Source organism: Branchiostoma belcheri, unplaced genomic scaffold, assembly GCF_001625305.1.
Source record: "Branchiostoma belcheri isolate BF01 breed outbred unplaced genomic scaffold, Haploidv18h27 scaffold195, whole genome shotgun sequence".
Classification (NCBI taxonomy): domain Eukaryota; kingdom Metazoa; phylum Chordata; class Leptocardii; order Amphioxiformes; family Branchiostomatidae; genus Branchiostoma; species Branchiostoma belcheri.
Genome location: NW_017803435.1, coordinates 176,211 through 197,103, shown reverse-complemented (window position 1 = coordinate 197,103; position 20,893 = coordinate 176,211). Strand labels below are relative to the sequence as shown.

At 41.0% G+C, this 20,893-nt stretch overlaps 1 protein-coding gene across 1 annotated transcript; it reads left to right on the top strand.

Moving 5' to 3' along the window:
• The first annotated feature begins 5,510 nt into the window (after window positions 1–5,510).
• Window positions 5,511–16,960, top strand: LOC109468210 (cholesterol 7-alpha-monooxygenase-like). The gene is made up of 10 exons (XM_019766465.1): window positions 5,511–5,720; window positions 8,624–8,821; window positions 8,971–9,124; window positions 9,617–9,722; window positions 11,488–11,657; window positions 11,963–12,100; window positions 12,652–12,741; window positions 13,826–13,922; window positions 14,819–14,997; window positions 16,652–16,960. Exons 1-10 carry the CDS (start codon window positions 5,644–5,646, stop codon window positions 16,946–16,948), a joined length of 1,506 nt encoding a protein of 501 aa, XP_019622024.1. The 5' UTR covers window positions 5,511–5,643; the 3' UTR covers window positions 16,949–16,960.
• Window positions 16,961–20,893: the final 3,933 nt, after the last annotated feature.

Sequence of the window (20,893 nt, the reverse complement as noted above, 5' to 3'; positions counted from 1 at the left end):
TTCCTCATTAATTATGCAAATTAGCTCCTAATTTGCATAATTGTCATCTGATTATATCAAGCAACACTTCAGCTACCTACATACCAAGAATCACGACAATCCGTCAACTGGTTCTTGAGTTATCCTCCTTCGAAGATTTTTCAAGAAATGCTCCTGCAGTTCCAGAGCAAGCCGCTATGGGGCCTTAACTCATGTCACTTCCTCCCTAGCCCAAGAGCTATCTGTCATTCAAAATTCGTCACCCCAGCGTGTCCAGATCGCGAGATATCAAAACCGGAAGTTATGCTGCAGTACCTAGGATAGCCGCCGGGGGGCCAAAAATCTTATCATTTCTAGGTCTCATGAAGACCTACCCACCTACTAAGTTTCATGACAATGCATATTAATCTTATTGAGTTATGTTGTTCACAGACAGACGGACAGACAGACAGACGGACAAATAGACGGACAAACGCTACTGAAAACATAACATTCTTGGCGAAGGTAAAAACTCATATATTTCATGGAGGTTTAAGGTTATGGACGGAATTCTTGTTTAATGTTTAACAGGGTTCATGATGTCAAAATTATGAGTAGGAATGTAGGAATCTTGTTTTGGGGGCCTGCTCTCGCATTAGATTTGGAGTTGTGGCAATGGACGGCAACTATTAATATGATAAATGGATGTTCCTAACGGAATGTACTTATCAAAACTATTTGATGTCTGAGGCCAACTCTAGAGAAACTACTATGTCAGGCAACTAAGCCAACACAGCTATATAGAGGCAATATAAAGTAGCAGGAATAGATATATAAGGCCGTGAAGAAATAAAAAAAATGGTGTTTATAAATGACGCAACTGGTTAATCTTTTGAATGCTCAAAAGGTGTCTTGAAACATAGTTGAGGTTTTGTTGTTAGAAAGGGAAGAATAAATGTTTTTAAGCTCCCCTCCAACGAAATGGTACTTTTTAAAAATGTATCAGTATGCAATAAGTTTGTAATTTGTACTTGATAATGATTGCATTTGTGCACAGCTTTCGCTACGATGCCTTGAACATTGTGCTTTAATTAAAGAGGATAAGGCGTTTCAACGAAAGTTTTCTCATCTTATTAAGGGGCACTTCTTGTTGTTTTTCATGTAATAATTCCTCTCAATTTTTGTGATATTTATGTTATGCTTAAGCGGTGGGTATATCTTTGTACTTAAACGGAAAAAATTGCAATTTTAGACTGTTCCTGGGAGTCGGGTTTGACGGCCGCGGCGTCTACTCCAGCGACTCCAGAAGGAAGTCGTACTCGAAGATACCGAAGCTGGCCAGGAGAATTGGCTGGCCATAGCTAGAGGGCCCAGTTTGCCTAAAGGTCGATGTCCGCACAGAGAAAACGAAGTTTTGTGTTATTCTTGTAACTTTACAATAAACGAAACTTTCTTAGAAAATATGTTTATATGTAGCTTGAACATGTATGCCACAAAGAGCTTCTATCAAAGTATCATGTCTTCTTTGTGTAATGTTTGTAGAAGACAGGGTAAATCTGGTGAATATTACAAAAAAAGTGGGCATTCCGGTATTTGTTAGGTGTGTCATGTTCACATCGTTAGATGTAATATTTACTTTATCTACTGATCTAAATTAATACAGGATACGAATAAAATGTGCCAATTTCTGCTCTTTCCAGTAGCCTACCGAAGCCTGGTAGAGGCTGCCTGAATCAGCACGTGGCCTTGTGTTGATGTAAAATTGATTTTCTGAATGTTTCTATAACATGCAGACAGACAAGTGTGTTGCCAGATCCTCCCGGGCAGTGTTTAAGTATTAAACACCTTGTCCATTAGCAGTGCGTATGATGAACCCCAACCGGACCTTAATTAATCAGCCAGGTGCCGCCGCGCCGCGTGCCAGCGAAAATCGTGTGTTATAAAATGTGTCGATTTCTCCTCTTATATAAAATATGTAATCTATATAAAATGTGCTAATTTCTACTCTTTCCAGTCGCCTACCGAAGCTTGGTAGAGGCTGCCTGAATCAGTACGTGGCCTTGTGTTAATGTAATATTAATATTTGCTGAATGTTTGCATAACATGCAGACCTTGTGTTAATATAATATTAATAATTTCTAAATGTTTGCATAACATGCAGACAGGCAAGTGTATTGCCAGATCCTCCCGGGCAGTGTTTAAGTATTAAACACCTTGTCCATTAGCGGTGGGTATGATGAACCCCAACCGGACCTTAATTAATCAGCCAGGTGCCACCGCGCCGCGTGCCAGAGAAAATCGTGTGTTTTGACGAAAGGTGGTAATACCAGCTTTACAGATACAGAAGCTGGTGTGTTATGCCAAAGGGCGGTTATACTGGCTATGCAGATACAGAAGCTGATTTGTTTTGCCAACGGACGGTTATACTGCCTATACAGATACAGAGGCTGGTGTGATACGGCTCAGAAGTGTTAAAATGTTGTCAGTACCCATCTCCTATTTCGTGTGGTGAAAAAAATTGGATGCCATGGTCACGGTTAGCTGAGAGCATGTGTGAGTATTGACGTCTACCGAATTTTGAAAATATGACAGTACCCTATACACCTCCACATTGTAAGCCACATGTATTGTACCACTATAGACGCAGAATACAGTGGATGATGATGACTGTACTATTAGCACGTTTTGCATTCGCACTCTTTTGTTGAATAAAGCCACACTAGACTTTTGGTTGCTTGTATAATCTATAGCGCAATGGCTTGGTAACAAGAACACAAACAAAAGACTGTCTGTGATAGAGCAGTCCGGAGGTTCTAATAGTTTGATTTTTGATTTGATTTATTGAAAATGCAACAGTGACGCGAAACAGAGGCAGCTGTTGCTGGTGTTGTGTCCATAAACATGAAAACGAATTCTCTGCAGACAATACTCATTTTCACTTGAGTCTAGTGGGGACAATCGTGTAAATTGCCTTTCCCAAGGGCACAAGTTTGGTGGCATGTCAAGACTCAAACCCGGGACCTCTTGATTCCGAGTCGCGCAGGCTGCCGTTGCGCCACACGACCCCACTAACGTAATATACATAATAGTCACTAATGACGAGCCTAAAAGTTTTGTATTGTGCTACTACACACATTCAATAGCTTAATTGCAACGCATATCACTGTAACGTTTTTTTTTTCTCATTGTTGGAATAGAAAGGCTAGATAGAGTTAATATATATGTATTCTTTGGTCTGAACTAACTAAACTGTAGAAAGTAGACAATTGTTTTTGACAATCTCACAAACAAGAAGCCATAGGTGACAATTCTCCGTGAAGTATTATATATTGCAACAAAAAGAAGTAGCCATTGGCGACAATTCTCTGTGAAGTGTGATAAATCGAACAAAGAAAAATTGTTTAAACGCGCGTGGGCTCAGTCATCTTAAGACGCAACAACCAATCAGAGATGCAAAATGCCGACACGTGACGCTGGATTTGCATACAGTCTAAACAACGGGGAAGGGCGCGCGATGCCCGAAATATTTTTGCGTCAATATTCAGCGCCGTGTTTCAAGAGATTAATACCGGGAAACAATTTATTTTCTTGCTTTGAACGCATAAACATGCATTTATGCTAATCTAGTATGATTCAGGGTTCCTTTTTTTTTTACCTGCCATGGCCAGATTATCTAAAGATGTGTGTATTGTGTGTACAATCTACAGAAAGAGAAATGTACATCAGGTCCGATCATCCGATTTTCACGTTTCGGTTTTTTGGACTCGGTTCATGAACGTATTTTGGTTTGGCTCCTGGAATCTGCTCCCGGGACTGTCTACAGGGAACACTCGTACATTCGCGGTGTATCAGGACAGCGCGACTGGTCGGCATTAGCGCAGTCCCTGCAATTAGTAACAGTTGCACATCAATCCGGCCGAAAGCATGATTGTGTAACACAGGCTACTTCTTCATATACCGGCTCATACTACAAGACGCCTTTACAACTAACAAATCATAAAATTACCCGATCTACTAGTATGTGCGGTTTACCAGCCCCAGACCACATCCGACCACGAGGCAGAACACATTGATGGGTTGCTCAAAAATATTGTCCATGTTTACAAAGAGCTGCTCCACTAACACTATGGAGCGGCCCAACCCAAAAACATTGGCAGAGAAGCGGCCAGCATGCTCGTTGCTAGGACGACCGGCCAGTTGCCACGTGACTAAATACACGCCGCCACTAGGTCGCCACAGCCGACCAGTTCGAAATCGATAGGATTACGTCATCGGTATTTACATTTCGTAATGCTGACCACTGACCACCCCACATGTCCGTCCCCATCAGCGTGACCGCGACTTACAACTACCGGTCACATAAACCATAAACGGACGAAAACATTTCAACGAAATGGGGATGTTTCGAAAATAGGCATTTACTCCAATATCAAAACAGCTACGGTAAAAATAAAAAGACGTGCATCATCCCGGACATAATGCCACACCACATGCGAAATTACACAGAAATGCGACCTACGGAAGAATGCGTTTTGGCTGCGAACATCTTCCAAAAAACTTGCCATCTCTTAACCACGGGCAAAAACATCTGGAACCACTTATCAAAACCACCCCGTATCTGCATGAAGTTCCACCCCCCACTGCTATTCCAAACAACGCGTTTTTCTGGACCATTCCAATTCGCCTCGTAATTGTAGGGGTGCGTCTACAATATTACATTGACCGCGAAAGCAGCAACGGCAAAAATACAAATTCGTGCATCAACACGGGCATGCCCGCAGACGGCGTATAAAATTGCGTGCCGATTACACAAAGAGAACCCAGTGTTTTGACTGCGAACACGAAAAATCAGCCGATCACAACACTCCGTCCGGAGGTCCTGACCTCCTTCACGGAGTAATAAAGGCTCCCACTATGAACCACTTTTGTATGTAACACACTTTATACAGCGAAGTTCAAAACTCTAATAACTTTTCGATCAGTAAATACTGTACATTGTATGCAACATGGAGTCCATATCTTAACATTCCATGGGACTTAGCAGATACTGGACAGGAACTGCTGTGGGATTTTTGAAGAAAAGATGAATGATGAAGATATGAATAGCTAGTGACTTGATACCCGCTACGAGAATACTAACAACCGGACGGTCGCTCAGAAACTCTAATGGGCTAACTCTGCCTGTTAGTCGTACTGTTAGATTTAAGAATAGTCCTCCTGTACCATCGCTGCTGCCACTCCTGAACACTACCAATTTAAAATGAGCTGGAAGAAGTCGAGGCCGGCTTATGCAAGCAATGCATAACCAAATCTAGTACTTATGTATAGAAATGTATCATATTTATTGTACTAACATTATATTGTATACGCTTTTTAACTGTGAAATTTGCAGAATATTTGCAATCATAATTCAGCCTCTGGCTGCAACGCCTTTTTGTTACGAATAAACCAGTTTTCATTGATTGATAGGCGTGCATTGATTAGCTAGACTACTGTGCAGACTACTAAATAAAGCCATCGTGTGCTTGTTTCTACGAGTGGCTTGCGCTCGAACTGGGAGGGCCTAGGTCGGAGAGAGAGAGGGACAACTAGTAGCAAAAAAAGACAATAAATTGTCAGGTCCAAAGTGCACAGAGACTGCGCCAGCTAACATAGACAAGCTGAAGACCGGCATATATAGAGAAGATGCTGACCGTACTGCTCTGCGTTTGTTTTGCCGTGGTCTTAGTGATCGTGCTTCTACAGGCCACCACCAGGCGCAGGTACGTAACACTGAGGACTCTCTCACTTCTTTTCTGTAGATCTAACAACTAAATGCTGAATACTATGGTAAGAGTATTATTTACTAGTTATAGATATCGTTATCATACATGAATATCTCTCGTAGCTAGATATGCAGAGGTTTAGTGGTTCAGTGTAATATATATTAATCACCTACCGTCGCGCCGTGCGCCTGCATTTTAATTTGTAAATCTCAACGGCATTCAGGCTACTTGTTAAAAAGGCATGTCTGTAATATTTATAGTTAGTAATTATTACCTCCATGAAAAATGGAGGTATTGTTTTTGGCGTGTCTGTCTGTGTGTTTGAATGCGTTTCCGGACATTTGCGGCCAGCATAACTTTTGAACCTTTGGATGGATTGTAATCATGATGTTTGGTATGTGGGTAGGTGTTGGGCAGGCAATGGTCAAGGTCAATTTTGGGCCTCCTGCTGGATGACCTTGGTAATGCAGCAGAGCTTCTAGTTTTTGCATCTTTTGTCCTGGGCATGGTAAGGTCTTGATTTTTGTGTGGCAATTAGCTTTTCCTAATAAGTGGTGTGGGTTTGGTCCCCCTAGCAGCTTGTTCTGGAACTCAAGCCCATATTCCATGGATGTATGAAGTCTTTGAACTGTTGTTTAGAATTAAAGGCCGTTACCTCTGTGGTTATACAGACACAGAAACAGTCTACAGAACACTGTCGTAAAGCTGTTGCCCAGCCGATTACGGGCAACACCTTGTCCCTCTGCACTTGTTATGTTCCTATGCGGTCATGATCAGCCGGGCAAGTGAACCGGTACATTCAACAAACAGATTTGTACATTTGGTACAGGCTGTACATGACTGGAGTCATAGGTTTAATGGGGTCATTGGTGTGGTGGGATTTTTAACATGCTCAAGGTGTGGCTCTATCTAAACATGAGACTAGTTGTGCCATTCTATACTACTGATACTAAGTACTATACTTATTGTACATAATCTTCTGGAAAGTAAAGGAGTTTTCTAGAACTGTTGTAGTTGCCATACGTTGTACCACATACAATCGTTAAATATGATCAAGATTCTAAACGTCCTTGATATGATTATGAGCTTTAATCATGCAGCTTCGAGTACAGAAAACATAAATTCTTTATGACGAAATTATGTTCCAGTGTGTGCATAAACTTGTCTGGGCCCGATGAAGGGTCGCATTGCGACCACATCGTTAACTGCACCTGCAGTTAAATATAAATTATTGTGAATTAAACAAAGTGTAACTTTGATACTGCCTTGCCAGTTTGCAGTATTATAGTCTATCTCGGTTTGAAAAATGTCTTATCTGTCTCGAGTTAAACATATTCTTTAAGTTCTAAATATTCAGGAACTCAGTACATACAACGCCGTACGTATTGACACGGACCGTAGTAAACTTCGGGTAGGTTGTTGACTGAGAAATTGTGGGTTCCTGGCTGATAACGAAAGAGTCGTTCAATCTAAAGGACAGTTAAAGTAGTTTACAGTAACCCAGTATTATAGTCCATCTCGGTTTTGAAAATAATTTTTTATCTGTCTCGAGTTAAACATATTCTATGAGTTCTAAATGTTCAGGAACTCAGTACATACAGCGCCGTACGTATTGACACGGATTTCCTGTAGCTTAACGACGCCTTTACTGTACGAGTACAGGGGGAGATGTCTCTCAGTCGGCGGAAAGCTTGTTTATAGAATGAGGAAAGGAACCGTATTACAGTATACTATATTTTGGAAAGCCAATATAAACATATAGAAAGGACTAATCATATGTTGTTGCATTTTTCGCTCTCAGATAAGTGTGAAAAACATGGCACTTACTACAATTTGGGAAAACTTTGCGACTATAAGAAAAGACATAGAAACGCAACATTTCCTGTAGCTTTTTGACGCCTGTACTGTATAAGGGGGAATGTCTCCCAGTCGGCGGAAAGCTTGTTTATAGAACGAGGAAAGGAACCGTATGTTTTTGGAAGGCCAGACATAAACATATAAAATGACTAGGCATAATAATGTTATATCTTGCGGCGATTCAGCATCAAATTATGGACGATATTTAATATTTCAGGTAAAACCAAAGATTAAATAGCATATAAAATGATACTTGTGTTTAGTCGAACGAGGTTGGTAACAACTAAGTCATAATAATCAAAAAGATCGTATGGCTTTTGAGATCAGGATTGGACAAGTTTTCAAAAATACACTTGCCCCATCGGGCAAGCACATGGTCATTTCTACTTGCCCGAACCAACTTTTTACTTGCAATGACTTGCAATGCAAAATATAAATGACCTATTTCATACATTTTTACCGCAAAGAATTTTTTGTTCTATACTTGACCAATATTTTCCAAAGTAAGGAGGTTTGAGACTTGCAAATGGTTGGCTGATAAAAAGTCATATTATGGGAATACATTATGGGAAAATGATGAGAGATTTTGCTCCAAACACTGGGGCATAATGCCACATCCCAAAAATTTACTTGCCCAATCGGGCAAGTACAGGGGGATATTTACTTGCCTGAACAGTACTTTTACTTGCCCTGGGCAAGTGGGCAATGGGACTTGTCCAACCCTGGAGATGCCTCTAGTTAACTCATTATTGCAATGCCTTTTTATATTGTATTAAAGTCCATGTAAAACGTACGGAAAAACACGTTATATCAACGTTACATTTACTGATGTGGAAATGTTACGGAAAGGCCATATTTCCCTTTCAGTTGCCTTTCCGATGTCGTAAAGGCTGCTAAAATATTTCGCCTCCTTTAATACTTCTTAACGCAGTTCGTAAAGTTGGCTTAAATATGTGTTTTCGTGCTGTGCGCCGGTTCTGGATACGCGTATTCTGGATTAAGCATGGTTCTGGATACATCATCCCCCCCTCTCTTTCCCACAGGAGACCAGGTGAGCCCCCGTTGGAGCGGGGACCGCTTCCGTACCTGGGCGTCGCTCTGGAGTTCTCCCAGAACCCCCTGGGCTTCATCACGTCACGCTGGAAGAAGTATGGCGACGTGTTCACCGTCCGGCTGGCGGGAGACTACACCACATTCGTACTGGACCCGCACTCTTTCACTCATGCTATCAGAAACAGCAAGTCAGTATTTCTCTCTCTCTCTCTCTCTTTCTGTGTGTGTGTGTGTGTGTGTTTGAGTAAGATTAAACAGAACAGTAGTTTGTGACGCTAGACCATGTGAAGGTAAACATTATGCTTGAAAATGCCATAGTGTTACTGTTACTTTCTAGGGTTCTGGACTTCCGACTGTTTTCGTCAAAGATCGCCCATCGCGCTTTCGGCATGCCGATAGTGTACGGCACCCCCCGCGACTGGGTCCGGGTCGACAGCGTTGCGCTCTACCCGCAGGAACTACAGGGACAGGGGCTGGACAAGGTGACAGAGGTATGTACATTCGATCCTGAAACAATGTTGCGATTTTGTCTAGTGTAACAATTCACGAATCGGACACATTTAAGTTTATAGAGGTACGTACATGCTTGTACGTATATGTATGTCTAGTTTTATTTCTACATCAATTTCTATGCTTGTTGGGATCAGGGACGGTCTTGGATAGTCTCCGCATATCCAAGAGCGTACTACTGTGTAGATTTGCCTCAAACACGTGCACGGTATCGGATAGTCCACCCGTAACCGTACTTGGGGCAAATCTTGGGGCATGATAATAGTCTTCAATCAGATTGATGGCGGCCGGGGCAAGGGGGCTGGCCGCCTGTATCCAAGTCCCCCTTGCCGCACAGAATCTGATTGCAGATTAGACTCTCAATACAACAGTGTCCTACGTGGATATGTCTTGATCTGACTGGGTAGAACTGACAAGTACGCAAACAGTAATTTCTCAACAAAAGAATAAGACCAACCGTGTGGCTGTTGCAGGTGATGATGGGAAACCTCCTGTCCGCCATGTTTTCCGCCACGGACGTGCAGCAGGAGTGGAACAGGGGAGAGCTGTGGGCGTTCGTCTACAGGATCATGTTCAGTGGTAAGGGCTCAGACACAGTTATCATACGGTTGCAAACATGAAGACATTCTTGAGGTACGAGGGTGGATCAAAAAGTTCTCGGCCTCACCTAGAAAATAAAGGGCAAACTCCTATTCTTTAGCATAACTGTATACTATGATGTCTTACATCACTGCACACAAAAATTCAAATTTCTATATTCATTAGTTAGCACGTGACGCCCCGTGAAAATGGGGCGGGTGAGGGCAAAATCACAAAATGGCCGCCACAGAAGCGTGTGCTGTGATCATGTATATCGATAAAAAGGGATTTCTCGTAAGGAAATCCATGAACACGTGGTCAGGACACTTGGTGATGACTCTCCTTCTTTTTCAACTATAAAGAAGTGGGTTGCTAGCTACAAGCGCTGCAAGGTGAGCACCAAAGATGAACATATGTCAGGATGCCACAAATCAGCACCATGGACAATCCAGTTGAGGCCATCCATCACATGGTAGTAAATGACAGATGTGAGACTGTCCAACATGTAGCAGAGTCTTTAGCCTGTGTTGTGGCTCTGTTCACAATGTTTTGTCAGACATCCTGGGGATGAGCAACCTGTCTGTAAGGTGGGTGCCTAGAATGTTTTCTGAACATCAGAAGTTAAACAAGCTGGACATTTCAAGGAACGAATTCAGTCCAATCCATGCAATTACCTCAAAACATTTTTCACCCAAGATGAGACATGGTTTCACCACTTTCACCCCAAATGAAAACAACAGAACAAACAATGAATGAAGAATGTTTCCCGGCCCCCAAGAAGTTTTATCGAGTTTCATCCGTTGACAGGGGTTTTGTCTCTGTTTTCTTGGACAGCAAGGGAGTAATCATGACTGAATACCTGTGAATAGGTTAAAACATCAATGGGGAGTACTATTCAACAGAATAGCAACAGTTGAGGACAACGATCAAAGAGATAAGGAGAGGAAAGCACCGAGCTGGCGTGATGACAATGCACCTGTCCACACAGCACAGGGGTCAGTGACAGCAGCAAACGAATTTGGCTTTGAAGTCTAACCCCACCCTTCCAATTCACCTGACCTAGCACCCTCGGACTTCTACCTATTTCCTAAACTGAAGTTCCACTTACGTGGTCAACGTTTTTATGGTAATGATGACGTCATCAGTGCGGGTGAGCCCTATCTGGGGGCTCCAGATTCAACCTTATTCCACAAGGGGAAAACAAACCCGGAACATCACTGGACCAAGTGCATTGCAGTTAGAGGGGACTATGTTGAAACATAGTGTAAGAAATTTTTTTCTGCCACGACGTTTTCTAGGTGAGGCCGAGAACTTTTTGACCCACCCTCGTAGTCGTGCATTGTAGTACCAAATAATGCAGCTATGTTTCTGCTAGCCTGTCTTATGAAAGATCAATAAAGCTATATGTGTATCATAAATGATATCATAATGGTATCTATGAAGAGTTTGGTCGGTTTTATCGGAGTCTTTGTGGGATCGTATCCAAGTTTGCTCAGTAAAATGAAATCTCGTTTTTAAGCTTAAAAGTTCTAACGTTCACACAGCTGAAAAGTGCGATGTAATTTCAAAGTTCGAGGTCGTGAGCAATTCGCAACTACAATTTCGTTTCTCTGTTGAAACAAAAATAAGCAAATCTAACTTCCTTTTGATTTATCATCTTGCAACACAATCTACGAAATAGTGAGGAAAACTAGTCTCAGCATAGACTTACAATTCAAGCAAACATATCCAAAGAAACAAAGAAATAAAAGTTGGTGTTCCACAGCATCCTTCAGGACGCTGTTCGGGAGACACAAGGAAAACAAAGACGAGACCGCCCGACTGGTTCACTCCATGGAAGAGTTTCAGAAATACGACAAGCGCTTCCCAGAAATCATTTCGAACGTGCCGTGGTGGCTCATGGGACAAACCAGGAAGCGATACGAATATCTGAAGGTATGTAATACATGCCCTGGTTATTTATGTTTACCTTCACAGAAGGGAAACATTGGTTTTGCTCGGACCAGACGTCTGCCACCATGGTAACTGGTGCTGTAGCAGACACCCTCTGGTGTTGAATTATGTCATGCAGCAAGTGTCAGAGCGCTGGAGGGGCTGGTTACCTTGTATATGAATGTGTTTGAGTAATAATATAATTAAGAATCAAGAATAAACAGATCAGTTAGAGCAGTAAGCAGCAAACAAATAAAGGACTATGTGTAAATTTAAGAAAACAGAGCTTTAGCTTGTTGTGTTTTTAGTCCATGGTATCTCCGGCTGAGCTGAGCCAGCGGGGCTTGTCCGACTTTATGCAGATGCGGCAGGAGATTTACACAGACGGAGAGCTGTCTGCTGACGAGAAGGCGGCCTTCAACTTCGCAACCATGTGGGCTTCGCTGGTATGTAAGAATCAACATCACAAGATTTCAAAAATACGTACGTACAAAACGACATACGAAATACCGCATTTGGCTAATGTATGTTGAATTCATTTCCACACCAAATGGTGCATACAGTGGCGCCAAGCTCCAGTTCTGTAGCCTAAAAGAATGTGGCGAGTCTACTACTAGCCAAGTACTTGGTGCCAAGCAGAGAAAGCTGTATGTACGATTTTAAAGTCTTTGACTCAGCTGAGATGGAACTAACTACCTACCGAGTGTGAGGCGACACTCCACCTCTGCACAGGTTTCGCCAGTGTGCATAGTCCTGGATAAGCTTCTCAATGATCCATTTTGTGGACACAACGCTCCCTCGTCACTGCAGAGTAACACTCTTTCTTGTCTACTCCAGAGTAACACGGTCCCCGCCGCCTTCTGGACCCTGTACCACCTGCTGCACTATAGAGTAACACTCTTTCTTGTCCACCCCAGAGTAACACGGTCCCCGCCGCCTTCTGGACCCTGTACCACCTGCTGCACTATGGAGTAACACTCTTTCTTGTCCACCCCAGAGTAACACGGTCCCCGCCGCCTTCTGGACCCTGTACCACCTGCTGAAGGATCCGGTCGCCATGGACGCCGTCAGGGCCGAGGTGGATCAGGTAAATGCTACATTATGTTTACCTTAAAGTTTGCAAAACAAAACATAATTGTTCTTGTTCTGTTTTTTATTTCTTTTCTTCTTCTTCCCCAAAAAGCAAAAGAAAGTCAATGACCTGTACCAGACGTCTATCACTATGGTAACTAGTGCTATGACAAACACCCTGTGGTGTTGCGTTCCATTATGTAGCTGGACAGTTGGAGAGGCTGATCACTATATATTATATATGAATGTGTTTGCTTGACAATAAACAGAGCAGTATCATAAAACTTTATCTGTGTTGGTAGTAACATGCTTAAAGTTTAAACTTTTGGTCCAACACATAGAGCTTGTTGGACTATAATAATGTTTACCATGTGAAGGTAAACATATGCATTTACTTTCCAAATGTTATTTCTCTCGTTTAGTTCTTTATTTATTCTTCTGGTTATCTTATTTGTTTATCTCCACAATCAAAACTAATGTATCGAAAGAAAACGCTTTGATGATCATCATGAACACAAGGATCCATTAATACTCTGAACTATTTAATCTTGTTTTATTCCTGTATCTTGTGGTAGCCGGTATAACAGCCCTTCGGCGTAACACAGATACACCAGCTTCAAAGGCACGTGGCGGGATGGCAGCTGATCAAGAAACAGAATAAGAAGGAAAGAAAAAGAAAAGGCGATAAGAAAACGATTTAATGATCATCGTGAACGTAAAGATCCATCAATACTATGAACTGTTTAATCTTTGTGCGTAGCGTGCGTAGTCCAGTGGTTAGCGATCCTGCCTCTGGACTAAGAGGTTGGGAGTTCGAATTCCGGCTGTTGTCGCTCACCCGACATGCACGCTACTGTTTAGGATGGCAGTCCTTAGGACGGGACGTTAAGCCGTGGTCCATTGTTCATTGTGCTTGTCGAAAAATAGCTAGGGAAATTTCCCCGTTACAATGAACCTGTAAATACTGTACATAGCGTCTGTCTTCTCTGTCACGACCAGTGGAAGAGTAGCTCGTCAGAGAGTTAAACTGGCTCGAGATCACTTTCACTTTTTACCTTCACCAACAAGGTTATGTTTTTTTTTTTGTCTGTTCTCTCCAGCTTCTGAAGGAGACCGGTCAGACCTTGGAGAACGTGAAGGAGGGAGGCGAGATGATCCACGTGACGAGGCAGCAGTTGAACGACATGAAATCCCTCGGTGCGTGGATTGCTAAATCATTAGCCTCTACTATAGCCTGGGTGCCATCCTCTGTAGTTTTCGCCCGCTCCCTAATGTCGCTGGCCACAGTAGCCAGTGACATTAGGGAGTGGTCGAAAACTACGGAGGATGGCAACCAGACCATCTACTAGGCTGTTCAAGTTAAAGAAATAGTAGACAATGGGTAAATAAACTGTAGACTGAATAGTATACCAGAAAAGTTAGCCGACCAGGGGAGTAACATTTGCAACATAGGCTAACTCCTCTGTCATACTTTTCAGTCTATTTAGCCAATTTCCACTGTTGTGTGAGCCTGAAGAGCCTGCACCGTTTCTGTCCTATTTCCTAACAAAGTACGATCATACAATCTTCTCGATTTGTTTGTATTTATGTACGTATTTCACCAGGCGATACATATTAATGTGTCCGCCGTACAAATGCTTTTTCTTCGTTGTACAAATTTTATTTCTTTCGTCCCCTACATGACCTTTCCCTCTCTCCAGATCTACAGCTACCGGTCGTTCACTCAGGAACAAAAACACTATCTCTATCCACCCGCCAGAACAAAAAGACTACAGAACTCTTTCCTCCACCAGTCAATCAGACTCTATATCCAGACTGTACAGATAGAGTCTGGCACAAGATAATGGACCTTGTGGATATCTGGGTTGTACACCTACTGTACTGTTTTTATAGTTGTTGTAAATATATAATTTTATCTTGTAAATATCAACGCCATTCAGGCAACATTGTATGTCATGTTTGTCTGTTATGTTTTGGTATCTTAATAAAGAATTGAATTTAATTGAAAAAAATAGCTACACGAAAACCCAAAATACCTCCATGGCTGTTGAATCGAGAAGAAACAATGAGGTTAAAATTCACTCTCGATGCAGGGAGCGCTATCAACGAGGCATTGCGCATGTGCAGTGCCTCGATCATCATCCGCGTGGCCACCGAAGACGCCGAGCTGGCCCTGGAGTCCGGCAGTACCTTCCGCATCCGCAAGGGGGACAGGGTGGGTCTATATCCGGGCTTTCTGCATATGGATCCCGAAGTCTACGATGATCCTGAGGTATCTTTCTTATCTCCCTTTATCATGTAAATACCTTTGCAGAAAATTCGCAAAAAAATTGTTTTTAGTACTTTTTTCCCCATTTTTTTCTCCAAATAAAAAGACAGTGACCAGGAACAGATGGCTGCCAGTCCGTCACCATGGTAACTGATGCTGTACCAGACACCCTGTTGTGTTGGATCACATTATGTAGCAAGTGGCAGAACAGATATGTGACAAACAATATATATGTGAATGTGTTTGATTAAGAACTAGAGTTCCACGATCTCATACCTTCGCCAAATGATGTTAGCCTTTATGACTAAGAAATTATAGATGAATCCCCCTGATTGTGCGAATAGGATCCTATATTGCATCAATTATATCTGTTGATCAGATTCTACACCAGAAGACAGTCTTATCTTATCAATGCATGCCATTATAGCATGTCCTCATAAATTATGCAAATGAGGTCCTTATTTGAATAAATTATGTTTAATAATGTTCACCTTCACATAACTTTCAAATATCCCAAGTATGAAATTCCAGGCATTACCACTATGTAATTATAACATTTTCTCGTTAATTATGCAAATTAAGTCTTCATTTGCATAATCGATATCTGCCTGTATTTCTGCCGTTCTGCATTACATATATCACAAGCTTGAATAGTCCTATCATGGAATAGCTGATATATAGAATTTCCTCATTAATTATGCAAATTACATTAATATTTGCATAATTGTAATAACATTATGTCAAGCATCACTTCAGCTACCTACATGCCAAAAAATCACGACGATCCATCAATCGGTTCTTGAGTTATCCGCCTTTAAACATTTTTCAACTAATGCCCCTGCAATTCCAGACATGGGGGGCCCAAAATTTAATCAGTTCCACGTCTCATGAAGATCTACCCACCTACCAAGTATCAAGACAATCCATCTTAGCGTTCTTGAGTTATCGTGCTCACACACACACACACACACACAGACACACGAACGCCAACGAAAACATAACCTTCTTAGCGAAGGTAATAAACAGAGGAATAGTTAGTAAAGGTAAAGGTCTAACCCTATCTCACAGTACAGGGCTGAAAGTAGGCGATCACCAAATGACCGGCGCTAGCTACTAATAATTAGTAATCAACTAATTAATGATCAGCTAACGATCGCACCAGGTATCACCTAATGAGCACTGTGTCGTGCATGGCATGTTTTGTGCTAGTTCTCCAAACCGCTGACTGTCTGAACTAGTCTCCGCGTACCCAGGTACGTAGACTTGCCCCAGGCACAGTTCTTGATACACGTGGATAAGTTTTGAACCACTTATACCGGGATGGATCTAGTTCTATTCCTGCATGGGTTTGGGATAGCGACAGGCACGGTTCTGGATAGTCCAAGAGCGTAGATTTGCCCCAGGCACAGTTCTGGATACGCGTGGGCTATCCAGAACCGGGTCTGGAAGAATCACGTAAAACATGGTTCCGGATAAAGCACGTGCACGGTTCTGGATACAGCAGACTTCTACTATTTTCGATGAGTATGGTGGGTTCGTTATATATATATATATAAAGATTTCTCCCTTCAAGTACGACCAGTTAAGTTCGATATCGGGTACAACTGACGCCTACTCTTTTCGATAGGTGTGATGGGTTCTTTAACATTTGTTTCAGACCTTCAAGTACGACCGTTTCTTGGAAGACGGCCAGGAGAAGACCGCGTTTTACAAGAACGGTCGGAAGTTACGTCACTACCTGCTTCCGTTCGGTCATGGCGTCAGCATGTGTCCGGGCCGGTTCTTCGCGCTGAACGAGATCAAACAGCTGGTCACCATCGTCGTCTGCTACTTCGACATGGAATTAATTGACATGGAGACTCCTCCCATGGACCAGTCACGGGCCGGGCTGGGCACTTTAGCGCCTCTCAACGATTGTCTGTTTCGCTATAGGTTTAAACAGGGCTGTCTGTGAGTGTATGTATCACCCTTGGACACTCTATGGCTTTCTGAATAAAACGTTATAAATGATTGACGCTGCATATGTATGGCATCATTTTTGTGCCAAAAAAGGTACCTTAGATTGACGTAAATAGATCAGCTATGCTGCCTTCAAAGGGGCGTTTTGAATGCACGGCAGGCGCCTTATGTAAGGGCCTTTATTATACCTAGCATATTCCGTGTCAAAAAATCGTTTCCAAAAAAGGTACCTTGAATAGAAACAACTAGCATGTCACACATGGAAGTCCGTGTTCGTGGCCTGTCGTGCATTCAAAACGCCCCTTTTTAAGGCAGCATAGCAGACCTATTTACGTCAATCTAAGGTACTTTTTTGAAAAGATTTTTATTACAAAAATGATGCCATAGCATATGTGCCGTCTGTTTCTGCATCGAGATTAAGGTGACTTCCACTATACTAAGTGTGAACTGGACTATGAAACGGGGAGACCATGGTTCGATTCCGGGTCGTACCCGAACAAGTCCGAACATGCGCCCCAACGTTGTACCCTTGAAAAAGGTACTTTACACGACTTTCCTCACTTCACTCAGGTGAGAATGAGTACCTAGCTTCGGTTAGGGACGTCCCTCGAATAGGACGTTAAATGGAGGTCCCGTGTTTGGGAGAGCCACACCCCACGCACGTTAAAGAACCCACCGCACTTATCGAAAAGGGACCTTCCCGGTGTGAGTGGTTCAAACCTTACAGTTTGGTGTCAGGTTTGATATCTTTGAAGAGGTGATAGTCACCTGTTATGTCAATCCTTCCACAAATGTGGTAAATCTTTACAAATAAATAAATGAAACGTTAACATTATAACGTCTAACGCTTAAAACAGACAACACGTAAGCATGGGTTTAAAAAACTGAAACATGTCGGTTGGTTGTAGCTTCCACCAGGTGTTCCTACGGGGTTAAGAATAGTAGAATTCGGCAAAAATACGGCAATTAACTGACTAGGTGAGCCCACGGTAGCACGGATAATCTACTAGTGATATCAATGAATGTTTACTAGAGTCACCTTTCTTACAGGTTTTCGTCTTTTTTGGAAAGCCAAAGATTGTTAAACTAAAAGCAGCATTCAAAAAGTTTGTAGACTGTGTTGTATATCATTTTTGACTTTGATATTTCTTTAAATACAGATGACACGTAGTCATACCAAGAAATGTTTAATAGAGAAAATCAAGGTCACCTTTCTAACAGGTTTTCGTCTGAAAATCAAAGTCACTTTCCAACCAGCTTTTTGTCTGTTGAGTAGACTGTGTTGTATACCATTTTTCACTAAAATTCGTTTTAAAATGCAGATGATACTTAGTGACATCAAGAAATGTTAAATAGAGAAAAATGATATTACCTTCTAACAGATTTCCCTCTTTTCTGATAGCCAAAGATTGTAAAGGAAAAGCAGCATTCAAAACTGGCTTGTACTGTTGAGTAGACTGTGTTGTATGTAATGTTTTAGTAAAATCATTTTTATACAGATCGTACGTAGTCATACCAAAAAAATGTTTACTAGAGAAAATTAACCTTTCTAACAGGTTTTGGTCTTTTCGGATAGCCAAAGATTGTAAAATGAAAAGCAGAATTCAAAAATTAAATGTACTTTGTACATGTTGTTTCAATTGTGTAGACTGTATTGTATGTCATTTTTGACTAAAAGTCTTTTTTTTTACAGATGGTACGTAGTCATACCAAGAAAATCAAAGTCACCTTTCTAACCGGTTTTTGTCTTATCGGATAGTCAAAGGTTGTAAGACAAAAAGCAGCATTCAAAAATTAAATGTACTGTTGTTCTGTAGACTGTGTTGTATACCATTTTTGGACTAAAATCCCTTTAAAATACAGACGATACGTAATAATATCAAGAAATGTTTACTAGAGAAAAATAATATTACCTTTCTAATAGGTTTTCCATTTTTTTGATATCCAAAGATTATAAAACGATAAGCGGTCTTCAAAAATTACTTGTACTGTTGTGTAGACTTTGTTGTATATATGGTTTTTTTTAAATCCACGATCTCATACCTTTGCTCCTGAAGGAGCTTTGCCAAGCAATGTGAACCTTTATGGCAAACAAATTATCAATATTTCTCAATGATCATGCAAACTAGATCCTGATTTGCTTAGTGATATTTCATATTTTCGATTCAATGACAAGTCTTATCTAGCCTTTTCTTATAAATTATGCAAGTAATTTGATTAAATCCCCATTATGGAATTATATCATTGTGTCATTAAACCAATGTCAGATAGCAGATTGTAAGGCAGCAGATTTATAGGATTTTCTCATTGATTAATAAAATTAGATACTGATTTCCATAATTGTCCTCAAGTGAGCATTACTTATGCTACCTACATGCCAAAAGTCAACCGTTTCTTGAGTTATCTCCTAAAATAAGCGCTGATAGATGAATCAGACATATGTTTTTCTTTTCTGTATTATTTTTGTGCATTGTTTGGCTCTAAATCCATACAGCGTGTCGACAAGGTGGTGGCAGGGACTGACAAATGAGAAGTGTCTGAAAATTGTCTGGATTTCTGTGTTAAACATGCAGTGGATTAAACCGGGATATTACACCTAACTTCGCCAATCCCCTTTTCACCATAGATCTGATAGAGGAATTTCGTAAAGTGCTGCCCCGACATGTTTCCGTTACTTTCAAGAATTTTAAGACAAGAATTTTACCCTCAGCGTTTTACATGCTATGAAGTAGCCCCATCTATCAAGAGCTGTGAGAACTGCAGCTGTGCCACTTTTCGAGGTGCATGGACCATAGAAATCAAGTACTGCAATATCTTGCTGGAAGGCTATATATGGAAATGTCAGATCTGTCAAATTAAGAATAACAAATAGCGCGAATTTAATACCAAGTTATTACACAGAATTTTGCCTCGTAACTTGCTACATAAGTGGAAAATACGAAATGTATCAGGAAATATTTACAGTCCTTACTGTGAATTGTGCAACAAACTTGAAAATTATCAACATATGTTTTTGGAGTGTCGTAGATTACACAACTTCTGGAGTAGGATAGAAAATGAAACACACACTGTTATTAATGATCAAGAAGTGTTACTGGTGAGAAGTCGTAGTGCAAATCTCATAACTGTTGCTAAATACGCAATATTTATTTCTTGGTTAGAATGGAAAGACGATTATAGAAAGAAAGATGATGTATTCCTAATTTTTATGAACTTGTGTCAAACTTATATTTGATTTTCAGTTATATAATCAGTATTGTCATGTATGATATGTATATGATGTTCACTAGCACGTATCTATACTCAGACAATTTCTGGAAAAATGGAACACACATTGTTATCAATGATTATAACTGTTGCTAAATTACGCATATTTATATTTACATTGTATGACCATGTACATATATATATATATATATATATATATATATATATATATATATATCTTAAGGGCTTTGAAGAATAAGATCGTTCAAACAAATATCTTGCAGATTTCAAAATGTACGAATCTCAAACTGTTTCGCTAGGAAAATGTTTAGGTAGTATCCCGTTTATAAGATGAATTCGAATTCAAGTCAATACCCAGAGGTGACGTGGATCTTAGAGGTACATTTATTGAACACAAAGAGTGGCGAGTTTTTCTACTGTAGTACTGAGCATGTGTATCACTGGATCATTTTTTTTTTGCTTAATATCTTATACATGATTATGATTCTGTGATGTTGAGAAGAGGGCCATTAGTATGCAATTTGCATGTATAGACTTCCGTATGTTATGGCCATCTGTAGCACATGGTTAATTCTTCTTCTTAGTTTAGATGACACTGTGCTAAAAGTTAAGCATACGGCTATAAACTGGAATATCGGACACTGTTGAATATTTGCTGTTTTAAACACGCTCTTCGAACAAACGTGCATTACATTATAGGAAGAGTCATTGT

Coding starts and splice junctions, on each gene's coding strand:
- LOC109468210 (XM_019766465.1), top strand. CDS start 5,644: ATGCTGACCGTACTGCTCTGCGTTTGTTTTGCCGTGGTCTTAGTGATC. Junction 9,723..11,487: donor CTACAGGATCATGTTCAGTG/GTAAGGGCTCAG, acceptor GGTGTTCCACAG/CATCCTTCAGGACGCTGTTC. Junction 12,742..13,825: donor TCAGGGCCGAGGTGGATCAG/GTAAATGCTACA, acceptor TGTTCTCTCCAG/CTTCTGAAGGAGACCGGTCA.